Source organism: Amblyraja radiata, chromosome 37, assembly GCF_010909765.2.
Source record: "Amblyraja radiata isolate CabotCenter1 chromosome 37, sAmbRad1.1.pri, whole genome shotgun sequence".
NCBI classification, from domain to species: domain Eukaryota; kingdom Metazoa; phylum Chordata; class Chondrichthyes; order Rajiformes; family Rajidae; genus Amblyraja; species Amblyraja radiata.
The window spans coordinates 8746697-8770458 of record NC_045992.1 but is presented as its reverse complement, the minus strand read 5'-3'; the positions used below and the strand labels follow the sequence as shown (position 1 = coordinate 8770458).

Below are 23762 nucleotides of genomic sequence, written 5' to 3'. Positions count from 1 at the left end.
CTTGATGGGCCGAATGGCCTAATTTTGCTCCCATCACTTATGACCTTAAATTCACTGCACATTTGTTAAGAGGAAATGTTGTCATTACAAATTTTAACTATGTGCCAATATTTAATAGAAGGCATTAATAATGTACCACCCGATAGATATTCCCATGTTTCCTGTGGCAAGTGATACTTGCACGTCATTTAAAACATATATATTTTGAATATTGCCATGATGCAATCTCTGATTAAATATGACTAAAGCTGACTAGGTGAAATATTTTCGTTAAACAAACTTACTTTATTCCATTGTAGATGTCTTCTAACATATCTTGGTCAAAATCTTTGGAGCCATTAACTCCTTTCAAATTCTTTTTGAATTGCTGCAAAGAGAAAGACCACAAAGCAAATTATGATCAAGAATTTATAGTATGATGGCATGATAATTAACAGCCCCTTTAATCAATAGAGAAAACAAAAGGGGGAATGGAAAGTCTAAAATCACAAATTCATATTGGCTTTGAAAATAATCAATCACTATCCTTACTAAAATTATCATGAGATATAACTACAGAGCTGGTACATATTTTAACATTCAGTTTATTAAACTGATTTCAGCGAATAGGTCAAGCAGACAATCTGATGAAACACAGTATGATCCATGGAATCTAAAGGGATTTAAAGGTTTATTTTACAGTGAACATATAATTACTGTTGACTTTTGCCAAAAGGCTTGTTTCACCAAGTTTTAAAAGGTTGACTTTGAGACATCAGTAAAATGTAAAGTTTCTTCCTTCAGAAAGTAATGAACATTTTATTTAATGGCATAATTAATTACCTTCCAAAATCAGGACAAACCCTTCCTATCAATATGAAGTTCAGAAGCTAAATACTAAAATGTTCCATTTCTAAAAACAGTTACTTTAATCTGTTTATGAAACTGTGATCCATGCAAATTTACTAGCCAATGCTTATGCCAAAAGATTGATCGATTGTAATTGATTGGGTCCAAAACACATTGGCCTGAACATGGGAAAAGTATGATATGAATGAGTTTTTAAACTGAAGACATTACCAGCCAAATTCAGTTGAGAAAATACATCAAATTGATAATAAGAGATGCAGAAATACTGATTAATTTATGCCATTGAAATTAGGAAAATCAATTTTGAGAACCACACTGCAAAATATGTTCATCTTCAAATATTTTTTTTTTTAAACCAACTACATTGCAGTAATATTAAATTAAATCTCAAGGCAGCTTTCAAATTACCCTGCCACGAACAGGCATTAATTTATCATGAATATTGAGAAGTATTGCATGCCTAACTGCTTTAAACCCAAGTCATTAATGTGAGTGATTTCTATTATGGCAACGGCAACAAGATACCAATTGGTTAAGTGGTCCTTAAAATCTTAATTAAACATCAAACCCTTAGGGGATATTTAAAGGACCCTTTTGTTAAAATAATAATAGCAATTTAAAATGGATAGAATCAGGTAGGTGGCCTTAAACTATCATGATACGGTACTATTTTCTCAACAGCCTCATACACAAACTATAAAAATCAAGGCAGGGAATAATGTTTAGCAGTCAATTAATACAATTTTATAATATATCCTGTACAAGAGATTATATTTTCAGTAACAAAGCACCAATATTAACAATTACCATCATAATTTGTCTTTTTTATCAAAACAAAATGTAATAATGCTGAAGACATCAAACACGGTCAAAATGTGGCAACATTGAAGCCATGCAAGTGCTCATCACTGAACCTTTCCAATAGGAGCTTTGACCACCTAACATTGACATTTCGCTTCGGCACCATTGCTAAAACTCTCACCCTCAATACCAAATGGGGTCACCATTGTGATCAGAACCTTGACTATGCCAGCTACATAAATGTGATAGTTTGAAAAGCAGGTTAGAAGCTGGGTGCCCTTGCAAAGATGCATCACCTGACAACCCAACACCCTTTCACTACCAACCAGGGACAGGTTAATGGGATAATAGAAAATGTTCTACACCTGATTGAGTATAATTCCAAAATCATACATGCACAAAATCAAATGCTAATACTGAAAACGGTGGGAGGAGTGGTTTCAAAAAGAATATGTGCGGATTATGACATGATTACTATGGCTCAATTATAAACACTAATGACGCAGGTTTCATGTAGGCGTTGTGCTGAGATTGAACAGTAAACCCTTTCATCTTTGTCTTGTGTCTTTACATTCTTATTATTACAGCAATTAATAATGCAATGTAATAGTGAGGAGTAAATATTTTCAAAACTGATTCACCAAAGCTCCTGAAATACCTACCTCCAGCGTCATCGGCACATTTTGCTTACGAACGTTGTGATTATGCTGATCCGTATTGAGCATTATTACAGCATAAGCAAGAGCAAAGCAGGCATCGTTGTTAACAAATGGTGATCCATTAATTTTCTGTACAGAGTAAGAGACAAATGTAGAGATTTACCACTCAGTAAATGCAAAAATTGGTTCAAATGCATAATTTTCAATTAGTATCAACGTGCAGATAACCAGGTGAATAAACGTTGAGAGACAAACATATACAAGTTTCCTCTTCTCCTTCCACGGAGTCAATTACATTTTTTTTAATGACTTTTTGATTGCAACCAGGTGGAGTAACAGGGAAAAACAAATCTTACAACGAGAAAACACATTAATTAAAATCTAAATCTAAATCCATGTATTAAAATTAATCAAAATCAATTCAAATTAAATGTTTTGTGAAATACTGCAAGCGCTTTTAAAATTATTTTCATCAGAATGAACATTTTGAATTTATCACCTCTGAATTAAAAGGCTATCAAAATATTTTCTCAGTTTCCCCCAAATCTTTTGCACTATTACTCTCAGCTAAGAATATAATGTGTAAAAATACATCATGTATCGTCTTTCTGCTGACTGGATAGCACACAACAAACTTTTCACTGTACCTCAGTACACGTGACAATAATAAACTAAAACTACAGATAAAATACCCCTCTGTTCTCCACCAAAGCTGCAATTAAATCAAGAGAACACGTTCACGAGTGGCTCTTGTAGTAAAGCATCTCACTTAGTAACACAGGGACAGCAGGAACTTTTACCACTCTTAACATATAACCATGGATCTCCAATTGCTGCTACTAATAATTAATTTAGCAGAAATCATTCTGCAAGGTACACCAACAGCAGAGACGAATAGTACACAAATGGTCTCCAAAGTGCGGTTAGTTGTTGCTGAACAGTAGCTGTACATTATTATTCCTCAGAATTATTTTTACATATCCATGATTTATTACATTTTAATTTTGTTTTTGAAGTACATACATGCCAATGATCTGTGAAGACTTCTAATAATCTGTGAATTACAGGGGCTTCACCAGGAAGTCTGAAAGCTTCTAGATATGAGCGCAGTGCTTCATCAATTCTCAATCCTTGGAATGTAAATGTCCTAATTGTAAAATAAGAGCACAAATTATCAACAGAGCGTCTTTATAATTTGAAAAAGAGTTTCTCTGACTGTTAATTTCACTGCAATAGTCAACATAATCCCAACGTTAGTAATTTTAGACCACTTATAAAACCCAGACTTTTCTCATATAAACAAAATGAGAATAACTGAAATCTACTTGTAAACTAAACAAAACATCTAAAAGGGCAGAAAAGTTGTACCTTCCTCATTTAATTATTGATGCAGATACTGGAGAAGGATCAGCCAAATATTACATGCAAAACAGAGAATTGGCTGTGTGGTGGGCTTACTTCAATGGAAATGCAAAAAAAGTAACGATGACATAGGAAACATGCCATTGTTAGCTGGGGTTACCTGAAGTGAGAGAAATCAATATTCATACCACTGGTACACACAATTGCTGGGGAAACTCAGCGGGTGCAGCAGCATCTATGGAGCGAAGGAAATAGGCGACGTTTCGGGCCGAAACCCTTCTTCATACCACTGGTTTCTCTCACTTCAAGGAGCCCCGACATTCCTTCTCTTTCTATCCCTCCCCCACCCAATTCGCACGAGCTTCTCATTTTCACCCAACAAAACAGCTTATAATGAATGGCCTGTTTCCTTTATCATTGTTACTTTTTTTGCACATCTGTCATTCATTGTCCTTTGTCTCTCCACATCACCGTCTATATCTCTCGGTTCCCTTATCCCTAACCAGTCTGAAGAAGGGTCTTGACCCGAACCGTCACCATTCTCTCCAGAGATGCTGCCTGTCCCGTGAGTTACTCCAGCTTTTTGTGTCTATCTTCGGTTTAAACCAGCATCTGCAGTTCCTACTTAAACTAAGGGCCAAATGAGAATCTTTTTCTAATCACATATAAATTAGTTCTCAGTCTTTAACAAACATTGATGTGGAATTATGATATATATTGTGTAATTTTGGAATAAATTTGAAGCGATTACTCGAAGCCAACATTTAATGTCAACGGATCAGAAAGAGCAGTTCAGCTGCACAAAAATTTCAAAGACAATTTCTCCAAACGCCTTAACTCTTGGATCAGATTGTTAAATAAGCACCAAAGGAAAACATATGTTTCTGGAAAAAGATGAACACAATTATTACTGGGAAGCCAGCTAAATCATTTGACCCAAATCAATGTAAAATATATATTTATCATTGAAATTAAAGATATGGATTCCATCCGGGTTATGACATTAACAACAATTGTATACCATGCACTGAAAAATTCAAAACTGGTTTTGTTATACAGTAATTAATTATGTTTGTAAGGAAATAAGTATTTGATGCAATTAATAGTTATCCCCTCCCCTAAAACCTCAGCTTTGGTGGATCAAGCTAGCAGATCACTGTACTAATCATTGCACTCATAATGCTAAATAACAGTCAATAAAAAACTATTTTTACTTTTGACCCTTTCCCCAGGGATATCCAGTTAATATTTTTCATAGTATATGTTACTCATTGTACTGAAATTATTTTTCTAAAGATGTTTTGAAAATGCATTTCAATACCCAACAAAACTGTCCAGAAGTTCAATACTTTTCCGATCACTGATAAACTCGCCAATCATTTTCTTGTCCAGACGAGGATTTTCCCGCAGCCACTGAGCTACCTCACGATTATCCATGGGAGATGCAAGCAAGCCCTTTTCCTGAAGAAACTGAATGCCTTTCTTTGGTTTCTGGTTAAATTGTTCCGTTCCAGTGATAAGAAGCTTGTGAAGAGAAAAGATACAAAAACATGATACGATTTTTTGAAGTGCTTAGAGGTGCTTATATCTTCCAAAATTAACTGTTTAGGATTATATTTATACAAGTTTAAACCAAACATCTGGTTTGATTTTGGCAACGCTAACAAAGCTGCCAAGATGAACTTCTGACTTTCTATTGAGGAATCTCTTTAGCAAACAGAAATTGAAAGTAACCATAAGCTTTGCAATAAAGAGCCCACATTTTATTAACATTAAATATTTAAGACAATCATAGTAATCTCATTAACAGAGTGGTCTCACACCTGTTCTTTCAGATTAAGGAAGAGCAGAAATGGGGGTGAACAGTAGCGACCCAGGTGCCTCAAGGCAAAACTGCAATTGGTAGGCGAATTGCGCAGTATTGCGCAGGAAGCCAGTATCAGAGGAATGCGGAGTTTACAGGGGTTTACATGGCTATGCAATACACAACAATATGGAGAGAGAGAGATAGCCATAAAATTGATTTATTCACTTGTGCTTTTACCACCACCAAGAAAGTTAACAGGCACTTTATGCATGTTCCATGTTATTACCATTGGATACATTTCACTCAGAAGCACAGGCTGTAAACTCTGAAGAGTTTCCTTCACTGTGTTCCAAACTCAAGGGCCTGTCCCACTTTCCAAGACCAAAAATTGGTAGCCATGGAGAAAATCGATAATCCTGTAGTCATAGGTGCAGTTGTAGTGGGGTCGCCATGTAGTTGTGGGTAGTCGAGGTAGTTGTAGGCAGTTTTTGTTATTTGCCTTTGCTGACCGGGCATTTTCGATGGTTCATTGGGGAAAAAAAACGTAAGCACGTGTTTTCAGAACCAAGGATAACCAACCGGTAGTGTTAAATGCCAAACTTCACAACTGTGTATCTCTGGCTTATCATAAGTTGTCTGGCTTCTTAAAAGTGTCTCCACTCCTTCTCCCCCCTTCTCCCTCCTCTTTTAAAAGACTTGCCGTATACTGTGCTAGCCGTCTTAACCTTCCTGTCCATCGTGGTGTGTGTCTGTATCACCTTGGCTTTGGACCGTGTGAATTTCAGACAGCGCTCCCCCGCTTTCCCTAGCCCCCGCCTTTGCGGGTGGGTGCGGGCGTGCGTGTGCGTGTCCTCCACTGACAGTCGCCGTTCCAGTTCCCGGTTTTTCAGGCGAGTGCCTGACAGTCTTGATAGTCGCTGGCAGTCCGCTGAAAAATCGCCTAAGTGGGACAGGCCCTTCAGGTTCATTTGAGGAAAGCAAATGTAAAGGAAAACTGAATGCGTTGGCCCAGTTACATAATTTACTTACGATACTATGGAAAAAAGTATGAAAGAAGTCATGGAGTAAAATGTAAAATTGCTCCAGAATGGAGCAAAAAGTAAAATCTCTCCAAATAGTAGACATATTTGGAAGAAAGTTTGAAGTTGTAGGACAAAGAGCAAGACAACGATTGGCACAATTCATCCGCACCACACAAATTTACCCAAATGAATACAAGAATTACAAAGTCTATTTAACTATTAATCCGATGTCAGTACTAATCCTGCGTTCACATGACAAATCTTTTAAGCAGAGCAGTTGTCAACGAAGAGAAGCAATTTCAGAAACTTATGTGTAAATTGTAATGGGATATGCATATTATTCTGACCCAATAATTGAAATGTTTACTCGCAAGTTAGTAATAAATGCTCTCCTTTACCTTCTTCTTGGATTTTATCTTCAACAATTCTTGAGCAGTTGGTAGGAAAGACGAGAATCGAGGTGGCTTCTTCGGCGTCTTCTTCTCTACTATAATTAAGCACCAGAACTTATTAACATTGAAAGCTTGTCTATATACACGGTAAAGAATACATTTTAACATCTGGCTTTCTAGCTCTTTTCAATCCATACAATATTAAAACAATCTGCAGAAAGGCTTTCAGCTTTGTGCCTGAATTCTAATCTTAAAAATTATTTCTTTCTAATAAAGAAAGCATTGACAATTAAAAATACACACAGAATGTAAATGGTTCAAGATGGCGGTTCGCCAGCTATTCAAGGGGAATTTTAGATAAATGCCAGCAACATTGACATCTAGATAAATGAAATATAATTAATTACAAAGTTGAACTTTTTCCATGTCATAGGAGCAGAATTAGGCTATTTGGCCCATCGATCCGCCATTCAATCATGCCTCTTATCCTTCCCTCTTAACCCGATTCTCCTGTCGTCTTCCCATAACCTTTGATACCTTTACTAATCAAGTACCTGGCAAGCTACCATGGTTGCTCCACTGTCATTCCGACTAGGTTTCATTTCCATTCAATTTTCACCAGCTCCTCCCTTATACCTCTGTCGTTAACTTTACTCAACAGTAATACCGACACAACTGATTTCATCTTCTCCCTCTCAAACTGCAGTTTCAATTTTATCATATTATGGATACTACTTCCTCGGGGGTTCCTTTACCTTAAACAAATCCAGTTCATGGCACAACACCAAATTCTGAATTGTATTTTCCCCGAGTAGGCTCAACGACAAGCTGCTCCAAGAAGCCACTCTACAAATTCCTTGTCTTCGGATCCAGAACCAACCTGATTTCCCCAATCTACCTGCACATTGAAATCCCGCATGACCACGATAACATTGCCTTTCTTACATGCCGATTGCATATCCTGGTGTGATTTGTACCCTACATCCTAGCTACTGTTCGGAGACCGGTATATAACTTCCATCAGGGTATTTTTACATTTGCAGATTCTTAACTCTACCCACAAGGATTCTACATCTACTGATCCTACATCATCCTTGCTGAGGATTGAATTTCGTTCCTTATCAGTAGTCACCGCACCCATCTGCCTGTCTTTTTTTACGATAGGATATGTATCCTTCGATGTTCAGCTCTCAGTTCTGATCCTCATTTAGCCACATCTTAGTGATCCCACAACGTTGCACCTGCCAATTTCTAACTGTGCGATAGGCTCCTCCACTTGGTTCCGTATACTACGTGCAAGCAAATATAACACCTTTAGTTCAGTATTCACCACCTCTCTTCTCAAATTGCTCCCCATTTTGCCTGAGAGACTCTTATCGCTTCTTAAACTTTGTCTTATTACTTCTTCTGGAGACTTTAGTAACCTCTCCTGTGCTCCCTTTAACTTCATCCATACCTTCCCAATTTGCTGAACCCAAATTATTCTTTCAATTTATTTCATTTCTGGAAACAGATTACTGTTTACACAAAGTTTTACGACATGGTAAGAAGATGCCACACATGTGTCATCCAATTTATAAACTCACATTTTCAGGTTTTGGAATAAATTACGCTTATTTTTTCATTCCTCTAAATTGTGGAATTACAATTAAATGTAGCAGCTTCATTACATCCTTACCAAAGACACTGATAAATTCAGCAAAGACTACAAATTAACCTCAGAGCCTTCCATATCCACAGCTCAACAGGATTATTTAGAATGTGCCAATTTTTTTTATTTTACTCCAAGAGATTATGGAAATACAAGTCATCTAATCCTTAAAATATTCAATTACTTTTCCAAAAGGATCACACTAAGATTAAATTAAGATCTAACCTCTCATTTATTCCAGCTATATTATATTAGCTTCACCAAGAAACTTCTCTTTGTTACTTCATATACTAAAAAGAACTATACTAAAAATCTACTGCCAGAAATGATAGGAAACTGATGAATACATTTTTGCATGGGTTTCAAAAGACAGTTTCAAAGGGACCATGTTCTTTCGTAGAATACGACTCCTTTTTTTGTTGCAAGATGAACCAAACAGGCAAGCGAAGTATCTCAGATTTCCAACCTGCAGGTTTATTGGCACATTGGAGTTCTCAAGATGAAAATTACATTTATCTGTATCAAAGAAACACTTTTATACAACCAAGGAAGGTTTCCACCTATTACACCTTTACCTGGTTCATTTTCCTCAAGTTGCCGACCTAGTTTCATTTTCTGAGCCATAAGGTGACCACTGGTAGGAGGATGAGGTAGTGATGGTCCCACGTCTGAAGGAGCTGATGCAGCACTAACCCCTGCCCTTTCACTGCCTGCAGAGAAACAAAAGACAGCAAACCTTTACGATGACATTTTACTCACAACCTCAGTGTTCAAAAAGAGCTTCACCCCCAAATACATATGGACGATTTTCACTGTTCACTGCTATATCTAAAATTTATTCTGTAATAAATGGGCAGTGTACGGTCCCACAAAGACTGATGTGATAACTGGAGTCAAAAACTACAGATGCTGGCAGTCTGAAACAAAAGCAGAAAATGGTAGATGCTCTTAGCAGGCAAAAGACCATTGTGAGAAAAGAACCAGAATCAATGTTTCGTGTCAGGCATATGTTTCATGTCTGCAGAATTAGATAGCTGAGAAAACAAGAAATTTTAATTTGCTGAGAGGGATGTTGCATACAGATGGGGCACATCCAAATTACATCCATTACATTAAAAAACAGCAATTAAAAACAGAAGAGGGGGCAAAAAAAATACAATCTCCAGCCACTTCAAGAGGGAGAACAAATGGTGGTTACCCAAAATTGCCAAATGCCAAGGATGCAACATGCCGAGGTGAAAGATGAGGTGCTCTTCTAGAAGCTTCTACTGAGTACATTGGTGGACTTAGTTGACAAAAGTAGAGATTGTGGTGGGAGTGGGGTTGCAAAATAAAGTGTCAGGTGACTGGAAATTTAGGGTTGCCCTGTGAAGATGAACAACATATATATTGAACGATAAGCCACTGAACCTGGACCTGGGTATGGGTGGAAGCTAAGGGCAAGGGAGAGCCTATCCTAATTCTGGTGGGAAGAGATGGGGGGGGGGGGTTACCTCCTCCCTCGCATCCATCCAGGCACCCCAAGCAATCCTTCCAGATGAGACAGGGGTTCACATGCACCTCCTGTAACCTCATCTCCACCTGTTCCTCATGTGGCCTCCTTTACATTGGTGAGGGAGAGGGTGGACCAGGCGACTGCTTACTGAATCGCCCACTTGGTAGCTGACCTTTTTGTCCTGGGCCTCCTCCATTGCCAGAGTGAAGCAACACGGAAACTGGAGGGACAGCCCCATATATTCCACTTGGGTAGCTTACAACTTAATGGCATAAACACTGAATTATTTAATTTTATGTAACTAGTAAATTCCCCCCCCCCTTTATCCCCCCTCTCTCCCTTTCTGGACTCGCGGCCATTTCTCCCCTCCCCTTCACTCCAACTTCTGGCTTCACAATTTGCAACTCTTCTATCCATTCCTCACACCTTTTGTCTTTTCATCTCTGGCTTTTGTCCAACCATCTGCCTCGCAAAACCCTCCCTCACTTGTATCCACCTATCACTTGCCAGGCTTTATCCTGCCCCCCACCCCCCCCACCATTATAACCAGTCTGAAAAAAGGTCCTTACCCAAAACATCACCTATTCACGTTCTCCAGAGATGCTGCCTGACCTGCTGAGTTACTCCAGCACTTTATACCTTTTTTGTAAATCAACGTCCGCAGTTCCTTGTTTCACATTAAAGTACTACACTTTGTCTTCTGTATGCACATTCCTTCAGAACTCAATCTTGAATTTAAAATTTCATTCCTTCTCTCCACACTGCAATTTGTTTTTCTTTTTTTCCCCTTCAATTTTTACCTGCTAATTTATACAATAGTTGTTACAACAGCTTCAGTCCACACCAAATAACAGATATTCCTCTGTCCTCTCCACTGCTCTTAGTTTACCACCTCCTTTGGAAGGACACCATTCTTTTAGTACATTGTATTGTCAGTCTAAATCCTGTGTTCAGATCTCTGGAGTGCAACCAAATCATTAAACATCTAACTCAAGGGCATGGGTGCTTTCTTACAGCGACAAAGCACAAAGCATCTCAAAATTTCACAGAAACCACATGATGCAAAATCAATGTGTAGAAAATATATTTTTGTTTTCAATTAAATGGGCCGGTTTTCACTGAGATGCACTGTTTTCACTCACTGCTGTACTGCATGGATGTGCATTGTTAGTTCCACAAAGGAAAACTCATTTGACTGAGAAGAGTCTTGAGCCGAGTGGAAAGACATTGAGGAGAATCTCATGTGATCACATCGCAACACATGGGCTGGACCAGATACGCCCCACCTGTGGGTACCACCTGAATAATTACAAACCCAAATACTTGAAACCACACAATACCTCAAACTGGTTACATCTCCACCTACACAAATATGCTCGCTCTTACAGGTGAGAGATTTTATATTGTTTTCAGAAATATTGTTAACGTGATCCAACAAGTTGGAAGATGCGAGAGCAGATCTCCAGCGAGCTGCCACTGTACCAGAGTAACGTAGCCTTAAATCGCAGCCAAGCAATTACCAATAGATCTCAGCCAGCAAAGTTACAGCTCGATGGTTCTTTATTATCACGTGTCCCGAGGCATAGTGAAATTCTATGTTTTTTGCATACAGATCAGTAAAATTATTGCCATGCATAAGTACAGCCCCAATTAAGTGTAGAAAGCCTAGAAACAGTCCACTGAGTCCATATGCAGGAGTCGCCAGGTTTTGGCACCATTTCAAAGTCCCAGCTGCAGCTGGCCATAAAGGCCTTTTGCAGCTGTTGACATGAACCAAATCGTCGCGTAAACTGTTGTCCCTCTCCTTGCCCGGCAAGTTTTGAAACTATGGCACATAATGAAATTATACCCTCACCTCAAGTGGGAATTTTTCTGGATGAAATGTCTACTAAATAAACTTCCTTCAGAATCCTTCAGAAGCAATGAATTGTCAAAAGCTGCAACTATTCAGCATCATTAACTATTTTACATGTTGCGAATTTATAGTGATTTGTCACGCATCTTCATTGATCCTCAAACATTCAAATCCTCGAAATGTAACCTGTTAATTTTTGTACCAACCAAACTGATTCAGCTGTACTCTGTTTCCAGCAAAGGATAGCGAGATGCATTTCACAGCCGTGCATTTATTTACGGCAAATATTTTTGTTCAGCAATTGCATTATTATTTACTTAAAGGCTAGCTCTGAAATCCTTAAACACATAACTTGATAGCATGCAGGTGTTCACTAACACATTAGCATTTACCACCAATAAAAATTCCAAAGGCTATCTTAAGAACACAATTTCAACTGTCCAAGGTACAAAATAATAGATAATGCCAAGGGCTTACAAAAATACGACAGTAAATTACGTATTCCCAGCAGGGATATAGTTAAGTAGAGTAATAGGTGATCTTCCTAACTAGAGCATGAAAAACAATCAACACCTTTCAAAGAATTACAATATTATTTAGATTGCACGTGTTACTAATTGTGTCTGACATTAAGTTGGCTGTGGCTTTTTTACCTCACTTTCAAGCAGGGCCGACCTTAAGCCGACTGGACCGATTGCTCCCAATTGGGCCCCACGCTAATTTTCCGTATTTCGTACGGAAATACAAATTCGGGTTGTTAAATACAGATATTTTTTTTTTAAAACGTTTGCCTTGTTAAATACAGATTTTCTTTTAAAAACGACGATGGATAAAAACCGCTGCACCGGCCATCAGACAAAAACGATTTGTTAACTACCACTGTTAGCACTCGTGAACAGCCAATAGTTAACACGTAGTTATATAATTTGTCATCAATGCATCGGTCCACATTCCTCAGTAAATGTAATTGTGTTTTGACCAAGTCTTAATGACGCCACGTTCCTTTGAATAAAATTCACGGGACACCCGTGAATTTTATTCAAAGGAACGCGGCATTATTAATACTTGGTCAAAACACAATTACATTTACTGAGGAATGTAGATCAATGTATTGATGACACATTGAGAAATTCTTAAAACTCACTGTCATGATTGAGAGCTCCGGACCGTGAGCACAGGCTTCTTCGTGGTGTGCAGGTAAAGTCATTCACCTAGCGACCCACGTTGTGTCTCTCTGTCTTTCGCTCTCTCCCTCCCTCTCTCTCCCGCTCATGTCGTCTCTCTCTCGCTCTCTCACTTCCTCTTTCTCTCTCTCTCACCCTGTCGCCTTGGCATTCCCGGAATCATTTGACGTTTTGCGGTGACAGCTGCATCTGGGGAGGGGGGGGTGGGGGATGAGGGGTCCTGGCCCGTGGCGGCTCCTGGTCTGTTCCCTCAGCGGGTGACGCCTTGCCCGCTGAATTCCTCCAGCACTCTGTGTTTTTTGGTTGGCTCTGGAGTTGAAGGTCGACACAGGTGGCTGTGGTGGCTCAGCAGGACAGGGTTGCGTTTCTGGTCGAGACCCTTCTTCAGACAATCACAAGTACTCTCACCGACGAGAGTTCAGTTCAGTTTGAAGAAGGGTCTTCTCTCCAGAGTCACTGCGCTGCCTGTCCTGCTGAGTTACTCCAGCAGTGTATCTTCAATTTCAGAGTTAAATAAAATTTCTCACGTGGGGCCGAAGGTTAGGTTGCTAGCCAAGAAAGATAGATCAAGAACGATGTTGCTGTTCTGAGGGATAGCCAAGTCTATCCCTCATTGCTAGCAGCTGATGGGAGGCGGTTGTAAAGTGGGAAGCGGCTGTAAAAGGACTGCGCCGCTGGGGGGAGGTGGGGGAAGAGTTCCTTTCACAGCGTGTGGGGAGTCTGGCCAGGGGTAAAGTTGCAGGGAGGGCAGGAACGTTGAGAAGGAAGGGGTCGGGGATCATGCCAGCATCCAGCTCAAGAGCGGGTTAGCAGGCGATGAATAACAGGACAGTGGGCGGTGGAGCTTACTCCATATGTCAGTGCGAGTAACCTCAATTGGTCCCTTGTTCGCGCTGACACAGGAGTAAGCTCCACTGCCCGCTGTCCTGTTATCCATCACCCGCTGACCCACTCTGCTCTATGATCTTTGCTCTTGAGCTGGTCCCCTCACTGTTCAGACGGAGAGCACTGCCAGAGGCGTGTGGGCCGGCAGAAGGCGCTGAGGTCCCGGTGGCCGCTCGTAGCCACACGTGTTGCTTCCCTCCTCGGCCACAATGCGGTGGCTCCACGTCCGGAGCGCCATGGCAACGATGAATGAGTGGGTTACCGGCATGATCCTCGACCCCCTCCTTCTCAATGCTCCTGCCCTCCCCGCAACTTTATTCCTGGCCAGACTCCCCACACGCTGTGAAAGGAACTCTCCCTCCAATTGGTCCTTTGAACTAGTATAATCATTCAATAAGATCACAACCGATTCAACTTGTCCCGGTGTGCTCCCGATATTTCCACCATCTCTCCACCTGCCGTCACCCTCCAACCCCCACCCATTCAGTTATTCAGAAAGAAGGAGATTTGGAAGCCTTGGGCAAATTGAATTGAATTGTTACTTTCTTTATTTTTATTTTTTATTTTTGTGGAGAGAACAATCTGCGCATACATTAAGATTTTTTAAAAGCCGACCCTGAGTAATTACTCACAGCACGTGCTTGAACATAACTCATTTATAATTATATATTTCTATGAAAATTATTCCCAATTGGGCCCCGCAACTCCTAAGGCCGGCCCTGCTTTCAAGGCATGCAAATGAGAGTCATTCTTTCATTTGTTGCTCACATGATCGTAAAGGATGCCATTCTAGTTGGATGGTCCAATATAAAAATTAAGTCTAGCATTACCTCATCTGATCCAAAACCAAGCTAAGTACTCAAGATATTTTCCCCAATCTAACCCATCATTTTCAGATTGCCTGCCCTCTCCCTCCAATTCCTTCTTACACACAACGAATGTCAGCCTCTCTCAGACTTTGCGGCATAGCCAGACTCGACCCAAACCTCAAATGTTTTAATTAGGACATATACCCAAACACAAACCCGGCAACCAGAATCAAGTTCCTGTGGACGCTGATCGGTTAAGCAGACTATCTGCCATTCTAATGTGTAGCACTGCCCGTGTAGAATACTTGTTGACTTCTTTAAATAGTCAACCATAAAATAATATGGCCATTTCTTTCCATCACTGAAATGAGAATGCTGATATAGGATACTATCCCTCTCCCCAATAAACTATTTACGTATCGTTATTTAAACAGAATGCGGCATCGGCTTATTATTTTCTCTCATGGAGCCAATTCTCTTGAGCCCTTTCGAGGAACTTGAGCCCTTCTCAAGTAATTTATGATCAAACTTGAGTCAATTGAAAACATGGTCAAGTAACACAATCTTTACAACAAGGACAACGAAATTCAATGACAAAAACAGCTGTCACTTTTAACCGTTTGTATTTTTGACAGAGCAGCTGACGTACGAGTAGAAAAGACACGATTATTTCTTTATTGAAAATAATTTTGCAAAACATGAGATCATCCAGCAGATTAACCACCCCCCATCTACACGCCTCATCAGTTCCATCAATACATCACAATGTCACGGGAAAAGCATCAACATAATCAAGGACCATTTTCACCCCGTCATTCCACCTTCTCCCCTCTCCCAACGGGCAGAAAACACAGAGGTTTATGAACACCGTCAGATTCATAAACAGATTCTTCCCTGCCATTACCAGACTTCTGAACGATCCTCCCATAAGCTAGGGGATAGTCCCATCTCCCAACCTATTACAATCTTACACTTATTTTATCTGCACTTTTTCTGCAACTATAATGCTATCACGGCGTAACACTATATGCTGGATTCTGATCGGTTACACTTTGCACTACTTGAACATTGTGTACGGCTTGTTCCTACTCATTTATATTATGATTTGACTGGATGGCTCACACCTTTTTTCACGCTATCACGGTATGTGTGACAATAATAAATTAATATGATACCATTGTGGCTGTGGCAGCTCTAAACCAACAAAAGTGTCCCAACCCCTGGCTCTATTCCTTCAGAAATACAGTGCCCTGCTCTGCCAGGCCTGTATTGCAGCCATCTTTAGCTTATGCTTGTTTTGGGAGCTAGTCCCCTTCAGTTTTCTCTTCAGCATATAAAAGGCATGCCAGAAAAGGCATTCAATTGAGTTCAGTTCGGGTGATTGACTTCGCCACTTAAGAATTTACCATTTTTAGGCTTTGAAAAACTCCTTTGTTGCTTTAGCAGTATGTTTGGGATCATTGTCTTGCTGTAGAATGAACCACCGGCCAATGAGTTTTGAGGCATTTGTTTGAACCTGAGCAGGTAGGATGTGTCTGTACACTTCAGAATTCATTATGCTACTACCATTAGCAGTTGTATCATCAATGAAGATAAGTGAGCCAATACCTTCAGCAGCCATACATGGCCAGGTCATAACACCCCCACCACCGTGTTTCACAGATGATGTGGTATGCTTTGGATCTTGGGCAGCTCCTTCTCTCCTCCATACTTTGCTCTTGCCATCACTCTGATATGTTAATCTTCATATCATCTGCCACAAGACCTTTTTCCAGAACTGTGGTTGCTCTTTTAAGTACTTCTTGGCAAACTGTAACCTGGTCATACTATTTTGCAGCTAACCAGTGGTTTGCATCTTGCAGTGTAGCCTCTGTATTTCTGTTCATGAAGTCTTCCGCGGACAGTGGTCATTGCCAAATCCACACCTGACTCCTGGAGAGTGTTTTTGATCTGTCGGACAGGTGTTTGGGGATTTTTCTTTATTATAGAGATAATTTTTCTGTCATCAGCTGTTGAGGTCTTCCTTGGCCTGCCAGTCCCTTTGCAATTAGTAAGCTCACCAGTGCTCTCTTTCTTCTTGATAATGTTCCAAACAGTTGATTTTGGCTGATGTCTCTAACAGTTGTATTCTTGTTTCTCATTCTCATAATGGCTTATTTGACTTTCATTGGCACAACTTTGGTCGTCGTGTTGATAAACAGCACAAAAAAATTCCAACGGTGATGGAAAGACTGGAGGAAAGACTAGGTGCTGAGAGCTCTCTTAAATCTGTATTAAGGAGGCATTTAAACATACCTGAACAATTACAAACACCTGTGAAGCCATGTGTCCCAAACACTATGGTGCCCTGAAATGGGGGGGAGCAACTATGTATAAACACAGTTGTAATTTCTACATGGTGAAACCAACATGTATAAAAATAACTTTAATAAAATCTGACAATGTGCACTTTAACCACATATGATTTTTTCTATTACAAATCTCAAATAGTGGAGTACAGAGGCAAATAAATAAATGATGGGTCTTCGTCCCAAACATTATGGAGGGCATTGTAGCCCCAATTTTTTTTAAAAAGTATTTATTCTGACTAATCATTACAGGTAACCCCCAGATAGCCACAATAATTGCATGGTTTCAAGAAAGGATTTGTAAGAAAACTTGAGCAGTGAAACTGCAACATTCATATCTGACAGCACACGCAGGGAGAAAGCTTCAGTTGCAAAGTAAGGGACAAACATTGAAATTATAGTTTGACAGAAATTTATCTTCAATAGTTTCCTTATGTTGTAATTTGTTCCACCTAATATTGATGGTTAGATGTGTGAACATTATTATTTCACAACAGAGTTTCCATTAAGCTTGTCAAAAATACAACATTTAGGTGGCCCTCAACCACCTGTAGACAATCTACAAAGGAAGTAGTACTCGCCATTAGAGTTCTCTTTGCTGTGATTAGTTTCCATTGTCAGCGTACTTCCATCCTTGTCCTGTTGCAGAGCATTATTGAGAACTCGGGCTTGGCAGTGAGCCTCCGTGCTGTCAATAACTGTTAACAGGGCCTCGAGTGACAACAAGTGAGTGGTGTACAGTTGTCCAGATACAGGAAAAGCATTCTACAAAGATAGGAAAAAGTAGTTCAGTGTAACTGTGAATACAAATCTGCCAAATAAATCACATTTCCATAAATGCTTCAATAAGCTTGTTTGTATGATAACCCATAAAAGTTTACAATTGTAAAATGCACCAAAGTTAAATAACAAACATATTCTGAAGGTGGGGCTGAAGCTGGCTCCCACAAAGCAGACATGACATGGAGCAATGCAGAAAAAACAATTGCACCAATTCTTATATAACTTCCTATAATTCTATATTTTATATTCTATAATTGAATTGCATAATTAATGTTTTCTTTCAAAATATAACGTAGTTTAACAAACTCATTATTATGTCGGTCTTTTCTTGTGACTAGCACACACTAATGCTTTCCTGATACACATTTTCAAAAGTATGTTTTGTTTACATTTCCTCACTTCTATCATCCAGACAATTATCATAGTACTGATTATGAATTTCTTAATCAATCTCTTTCCTCGATCAATTAAATTGAAAAATACTACTACAATACGATGAGAGATGAGCATGATCAATAATTCAACAGAGTGAATGTACCAAAATGTACCTTGGAAAGAAGTTTGGTAAGATCTTCAAAAAGATTACAACAGTAGAAATCACAATCGAAGTTGATGTACAGTTCTGTGGCAAAGCTTGGGATTCGCCAGAGTTGAACTAATGCCTCCAAAGCCATCTCTTTCATTTCATAGGGCATCTTGGGATTCTCTGAAGTGACCAAATCCATTAGTTTCTTTAAATACATCTAGGGGAAAAGATATCACTCCTATAAACTTCAAGAGTAAAAATGTCACATTACAGTTATCTATATGTAAACTAGAACGTTTTTTTAGCATGCTGGAACAGCTATCCAATATGATTTCTGATACCAAACCAACCTACAAGAAAAAGACATCAGTCAAAAGCAAAGCAATTCAAACAAATTGCCATTTGTCACATCAAATGAAAATCTGCCAGTTTAGTTTAAAGATGCAGTATGGAAACAGGCCAAGTCCATGCTGGCCATCGATCACCCATCACACTAATTATATGTTGTCCCACTATTTCATACATTCCCTACAGATTAGGAGCAATTTCCACATGCCAATTAACCTACAAACTTTCACCGTTTTGGGATGTGGAACGAAACCTGAGATTCGGAGGAAACCCATGCAGTCACAGGGAGAACCTGCAAATTCCACACAAACAGTATCCGAGCTCAGGATAGATCCCGGGCTTCTAACACTGCAAAGAAGCAGCTCTACCAAATACCCCTCTATGCCACACAATGGCATAGCTGAAAGATAGAGTGCAATTCTAAATAAAATACAGGACAAGCTCTCATTTAGGTTCTTTGCTGGTACCAATAAGGCTCAGAATTGTTTGGATGCCCACAATTATATTCTTAACCCCAATGCAACTGGAAAGTAATTAACTATTTTGTACCTTAAAAAAGCAACATAAATGTCAACACTGAGGATATTTTTGGAGATCAAGACAGAAAAATTGGTTGGAAAATTATTTTATAGCCACTCAAACATTCAACATTATATTAATACTTGTGGAGATAAATTTTATGATCCGTGTATTCAGAATTCAAATCTCTTCTGTTTAGCCAGCTGAATATGAATGACACATTTCATCATACTGACTTTCAGTCTGAACAAGGGTCTCGACCCAAAACGTCACCCATTCCTTCTCTCCAGAGATGCTGCTTGTCCCGCTGAGTTACTCCAGCATTTTGTGTCTATCATCATACAACATATTATTTTATGAAGATAAAGATAAGCCAATTTGTTCGCCGCGGAGTTTAAAATGAATATTTAAAAAGTAATGCCCAGAAATTTGACACCCAGAACTGAAAAACGGCAAGATCTCTGCATCAAGATTAAAAGAAGTATTAAAATGCCCAATATTGTTGGTTGCCATGAACAGTGTCATGAAGCAGGTTCAACTACCAGGGATTATAGGTTGAAATACATTAAATTTCACTTACCTCAAGTTGGAACTTAAGATGTTGCCTCATGCCCTCAAATAAAAGGAAACATAGCCGGAGAGAAGTGGCGTATAAATTAAGACGTTCAACAATTAACAGCTGAAAAGCAAATTACATGAAACACTTATTGCAAAGCCACTAAATGTGCAGTCATAAAATGTTCATTAAATTAAAAATTCCTACCTGGAACAGGTGCCGGCAGAGCTCATCTTTAATAAGACCCAGCAGTGATGTGTAATTAGCAATTGCTGCTGATTCCAATGCTATGGTAAGCAACTGCAAACCCATATGAATCATCACGTCAGAGTTGTGGCGATCATGTGGATTGGTGAGGGATATTAGGAAACGGAAGAGCTCTCGGATACATGGCAAACCGTATGGAACCAAAGCGGCACCTGAGAGGGAGACTTGCACATTAGACCAAGTTACACATAATACCCCATATGAAACCTCAGCCTTTCCATATACCTCATCTCAACCATTCAGCGCATCTTTCTGTCCACAACTCTCACATACTTAATTAACTTCCTTTCAAAGACATCGAAGCCTCTTGTAATATAGACTGCTATGGTATAGATGTTGAAGTTTTTACTATTAATGGCATCACCTTATTTTACATCACTTTAATGAATTCTGTAATGTTGGTTAAATATTTCTAAGCATTTTGGTTTCCATTCTAGCTCTTTTTAACAATGTTGTCGATCTCTATTTACCCTCCCATCTTTTCATACTGTGCAGAATTTAACATCTTTCTATCATTGACATTATGATGGTCAATCCATATTTCCAGGGTTTAGTTTATCTCAGAGACTCAGTCTGAAGACGGAGCCTGACCCGATACATTACCGACCCATTCCCTCCACAAATACTGCCTGACCTGCTGAGTTACTTCCGTACAATGTGTTTGGCTTTAGATAATAAATGAAGGTTGGGAGGCAGGTTTGTTGAGTTGTGGAATGTAAATGTAAATCCAGAGGGAGGTAGGTAGCAGGAGAGGGTGGGGTGGTGGATGGAAGAGGGAAATAGGTGGGAGTCTAGGTGGGACAAAGCGGAGGGAAAGATGGGGGGGGGGGGGGGGGGGGGGGGGGAGAGGGGCAAGGGAAATGGGGAAAGGGTTATTGTGAGGGGTTACCTAAAAGTGGAGAATGCAATTCATATGCTTGGTTGTAAGCTACACAAGCGGAATATGAGATGTTGTTCCCCCAGTTTGCATGTGGCCTCATGCGGCACACACCAACTTGACTGAATTATTTACGTTTCCAGTTCAGACATTACGGTAAAAAACAAGTTACATTTGTTTCATGATTAAAATGAAAAGGAACCCTTCCATTGCTCTTTGATTAATCTTGTTTCATTCCAAGATATACAAGCACTAACACCAACCTTCCTTCTGCGTTGACTGAGTAAACCTAACCCCACGAGGGTTAACATAGTCCATATCATGTACTTCATGGATTGAAGCAGTGTCAGATATTTCTGTGAGGGAGTCACGATCTTCTAACACTTCTGGAATAGATTCCACCGATGTGAATTGAGCCTTCTCATCCTTCGGCAAAAATTCATCCAATCTTCCGCCCTTCAAAACAAAATTAGCAAGCCAATTCAATTAGCTTACTTAAACCCAAAGATACACTGTAGTAATAATTTAGAACAATATTCAAACTTCCTACATATAGAGTCATAGAAACATGATCTTCAGCCACGTGGACCATCAAACGCCTATGTTTTTATTCTCCTCACATGCACAATAACAACTCCAAGATCGTACCACTAAATTGCACACTCAGGCAATTTACAGTGGTTAATGACCCTACCAATAAGATGATGGGAAAAGTTATCTGTCTCAATCACACAGGATGTCTTTAATAGCTTTCTTCTCCTTCCACGTAACCTGACAGAAGCGATTTAACAAGTTCTGGATTAGGGAGCTGAGGTTTCGAAGGATAGTGCAAAGATTCCTTGTTCAAAGAAGTGGGTAATGTATGTAATGCTATGACATGAAAATATAATGGCTGAGCTGATATGCATTTGGCTTTTACACTCTAAGAAAATTCCAATGTTTGCATCATAATAAACTGCTACAAACCAGATTAAAACATTGAAGTACACACCGGAAGGAATCAGAATAATAATTGAAAATAATAAAAATTGCTCAAATTTTTTTAATGCAATGGCATTTACCTGAGACTCGTGCTGAGCAAGCGACTCTATAATTTTCTCTTCTGCTGGTTCACCGGTAGGGGTGCTTGCTGGAGTGACTTGATCAAGATCAGTGAGGTCTTCTTTTGATGCTGTCTTTGAAGAAAATTCCACCCCACTGTCTGTGGCAGGGCTTAAGAGAATTGATGCATTTTCAGAACCTGCACTGCTCACAGGTATCACCGAATGTTCCAGGAAGGATGTTTCACCTTTAGACCAATAAATATATCAAACATCGAGATGACAAGATTAGTCTTTATTATCCATTTGTTCTTTCAACTCCCTATATGCAATATTTTCTTAAATGTTTAAATTATGGATATGGGCTACTTTTCATTCATATATCTCAAGGTACCATTCGATACAGGTTTTCAATTTCTTATCGCTATTTTCAGGGTTATTTGAGTGTTGTTATTGCTGCATTAGCAGAGAAATCCAAAACAAGATCCAGCCTCTTCAACAAACGTATAACCCATTATAGGTTGAACTTATGTGCAAATTAATCAAACATTTCTAAATGAATTTTTGCCTGCATTTTCACCCCTGTGTACAAATTGAGTGTTGTTTCAAACTCACTTTATGCTATATCTCAAAGCTAATGTTCTTGCAGAAAAGTGGTGCTGAAGAAAAATGATCTTTTTTTACAAAGGCTAATATTTTTAAACTTAAATTCTCTGAACCTTTCACCAGAAAAATTGTTTGCAAGATTTTCTTTCTCAGGAACGATGAGCCAAACAAGACCTACCTGGATGATTGTTCAAGAGCTGCGGTACAGAACCGATTGAACCATGCAAGACTTGGCCAGGAACTGACTGCTGATCGGACGCAAGTGCAAGTTTGTTGGCGTGACGAGAAGGTCGTGGTGATTTCTTCTGCTTTTTCCACTTGGATGAGTCACTCATTCCTCCCGCCCTCATTTTAAGCTGCAAGTTGAATGCGAACATATTCTAACGCAAGGTCTGCTTTAAAATACTCATTCAAATCCAGAGAATTATATTTCTGTTTGCAAACTTCCCTGTTCAGTTTATCACTTCAAGTGAGTGATGCTCACCCCATAAAATGAACAACAAAATGGCCACTTATTTATTCATACTAAACTAATATTAAGGAATGAAATTTACCCCATGCCTAAACAACAATTAATAACAACGATGAGGTACAACACTGACATGGAAGTGATCAAAATGTATTGTTCATTTTTAAATGCATTGATGTGGTTCTGAAAACTAAGTTCTCTGTCTGCTGCTAATTATGAAGGAAATTCCTGCAACAGATTTTCACTCGTTAATATTTTTAACACATTAAATGTATACCCAGACATTCTTGTTTGCAATCTGAAGGTGAAATATTATTTATCCAGTAGGGCTTATTCACATCATCATTAAGAGCATTCCAACCCCAACAATGGAATCTTGGCTAGGTTAATTAGTTCTGGATAAACGCTAAGCATACATGGGGGGAGAAAAGCAGGGCACTACAGACAGAAATAACACAACTTAGGCTATTGCACCAATTCATTTTGATCCAATGCAAAACTGAAAGTAAACAGTCATTTAACTGATCACCCCCACCACTTCCCTCGCAAAATCTTTACCAAGCTACACAGGTCAGATCCTGGTCCAAGGATGAAAATTACCAAAAATTAACCACCCAAGTTACAAATATTTTTTCTTTGCTGCACGTCGTTG

General features: G+C 39.3%; 1 protein-coding gene across 7 annotated transcripts in view; it reads right to left on the bottom strand.

Moving 5' to 3' along the window:
* Positions 1-23762, bottom strand: part of gbf1 (golgi brefeldin A resistant guanine nucleotide exchange factor 1) — a 186265-nt gene that overhangs the window by 33296 nt on the left and 129207 nt on the right. For 5 of the 7 annotated variants that reach the window (XM_033012557.1, XM_033012563.1, XM_033012556.1 and 2 more), the window contains 13 exons: positions 22820-22997; positions 22057-22283; positions 21259-21451; positions 20059-20270; positions 19876-19974; positions 18451-18645; positions 17697-17884; positions 9119-9249; positions 6899-6987; positions 4993-5195; positions 3333-3456; positions 2313-2438; positions 285-367 (listed from right to left, as the gene is read on the bottom strand). In XM_033012557.1, the coding sequence (XP_032868448.1) occupies positions 285-367; positions 2313-2438; positions 3333-3456; positions 4993-5195; positions 6899-6987; positions 9119-9249; positions 17697-17884; positions 18451-18645; positions 19876-19974; positions 20059-20270; positions 21259-21451; positions 22057-22283; positions 22820-22997 (2048 nt within the window). Of the gene's footprint in view, positions 1-284; positions 368-2312; positions 2439-3332; positions 3457-4992; positions 5196-6898; positions 6988-9118; positions 9254-17696; positions 17885-18450; positions 18646-19875; positions 19975-20058; positions 20271-21258; positions 21452-22056; positions 22284-22819; positions 22998-23762 lie in introns of all 7 variants that reach the window. The other 2 variants (XM_033012558.1, XM_033012562.1) reach the window with 1 other exon arrangement.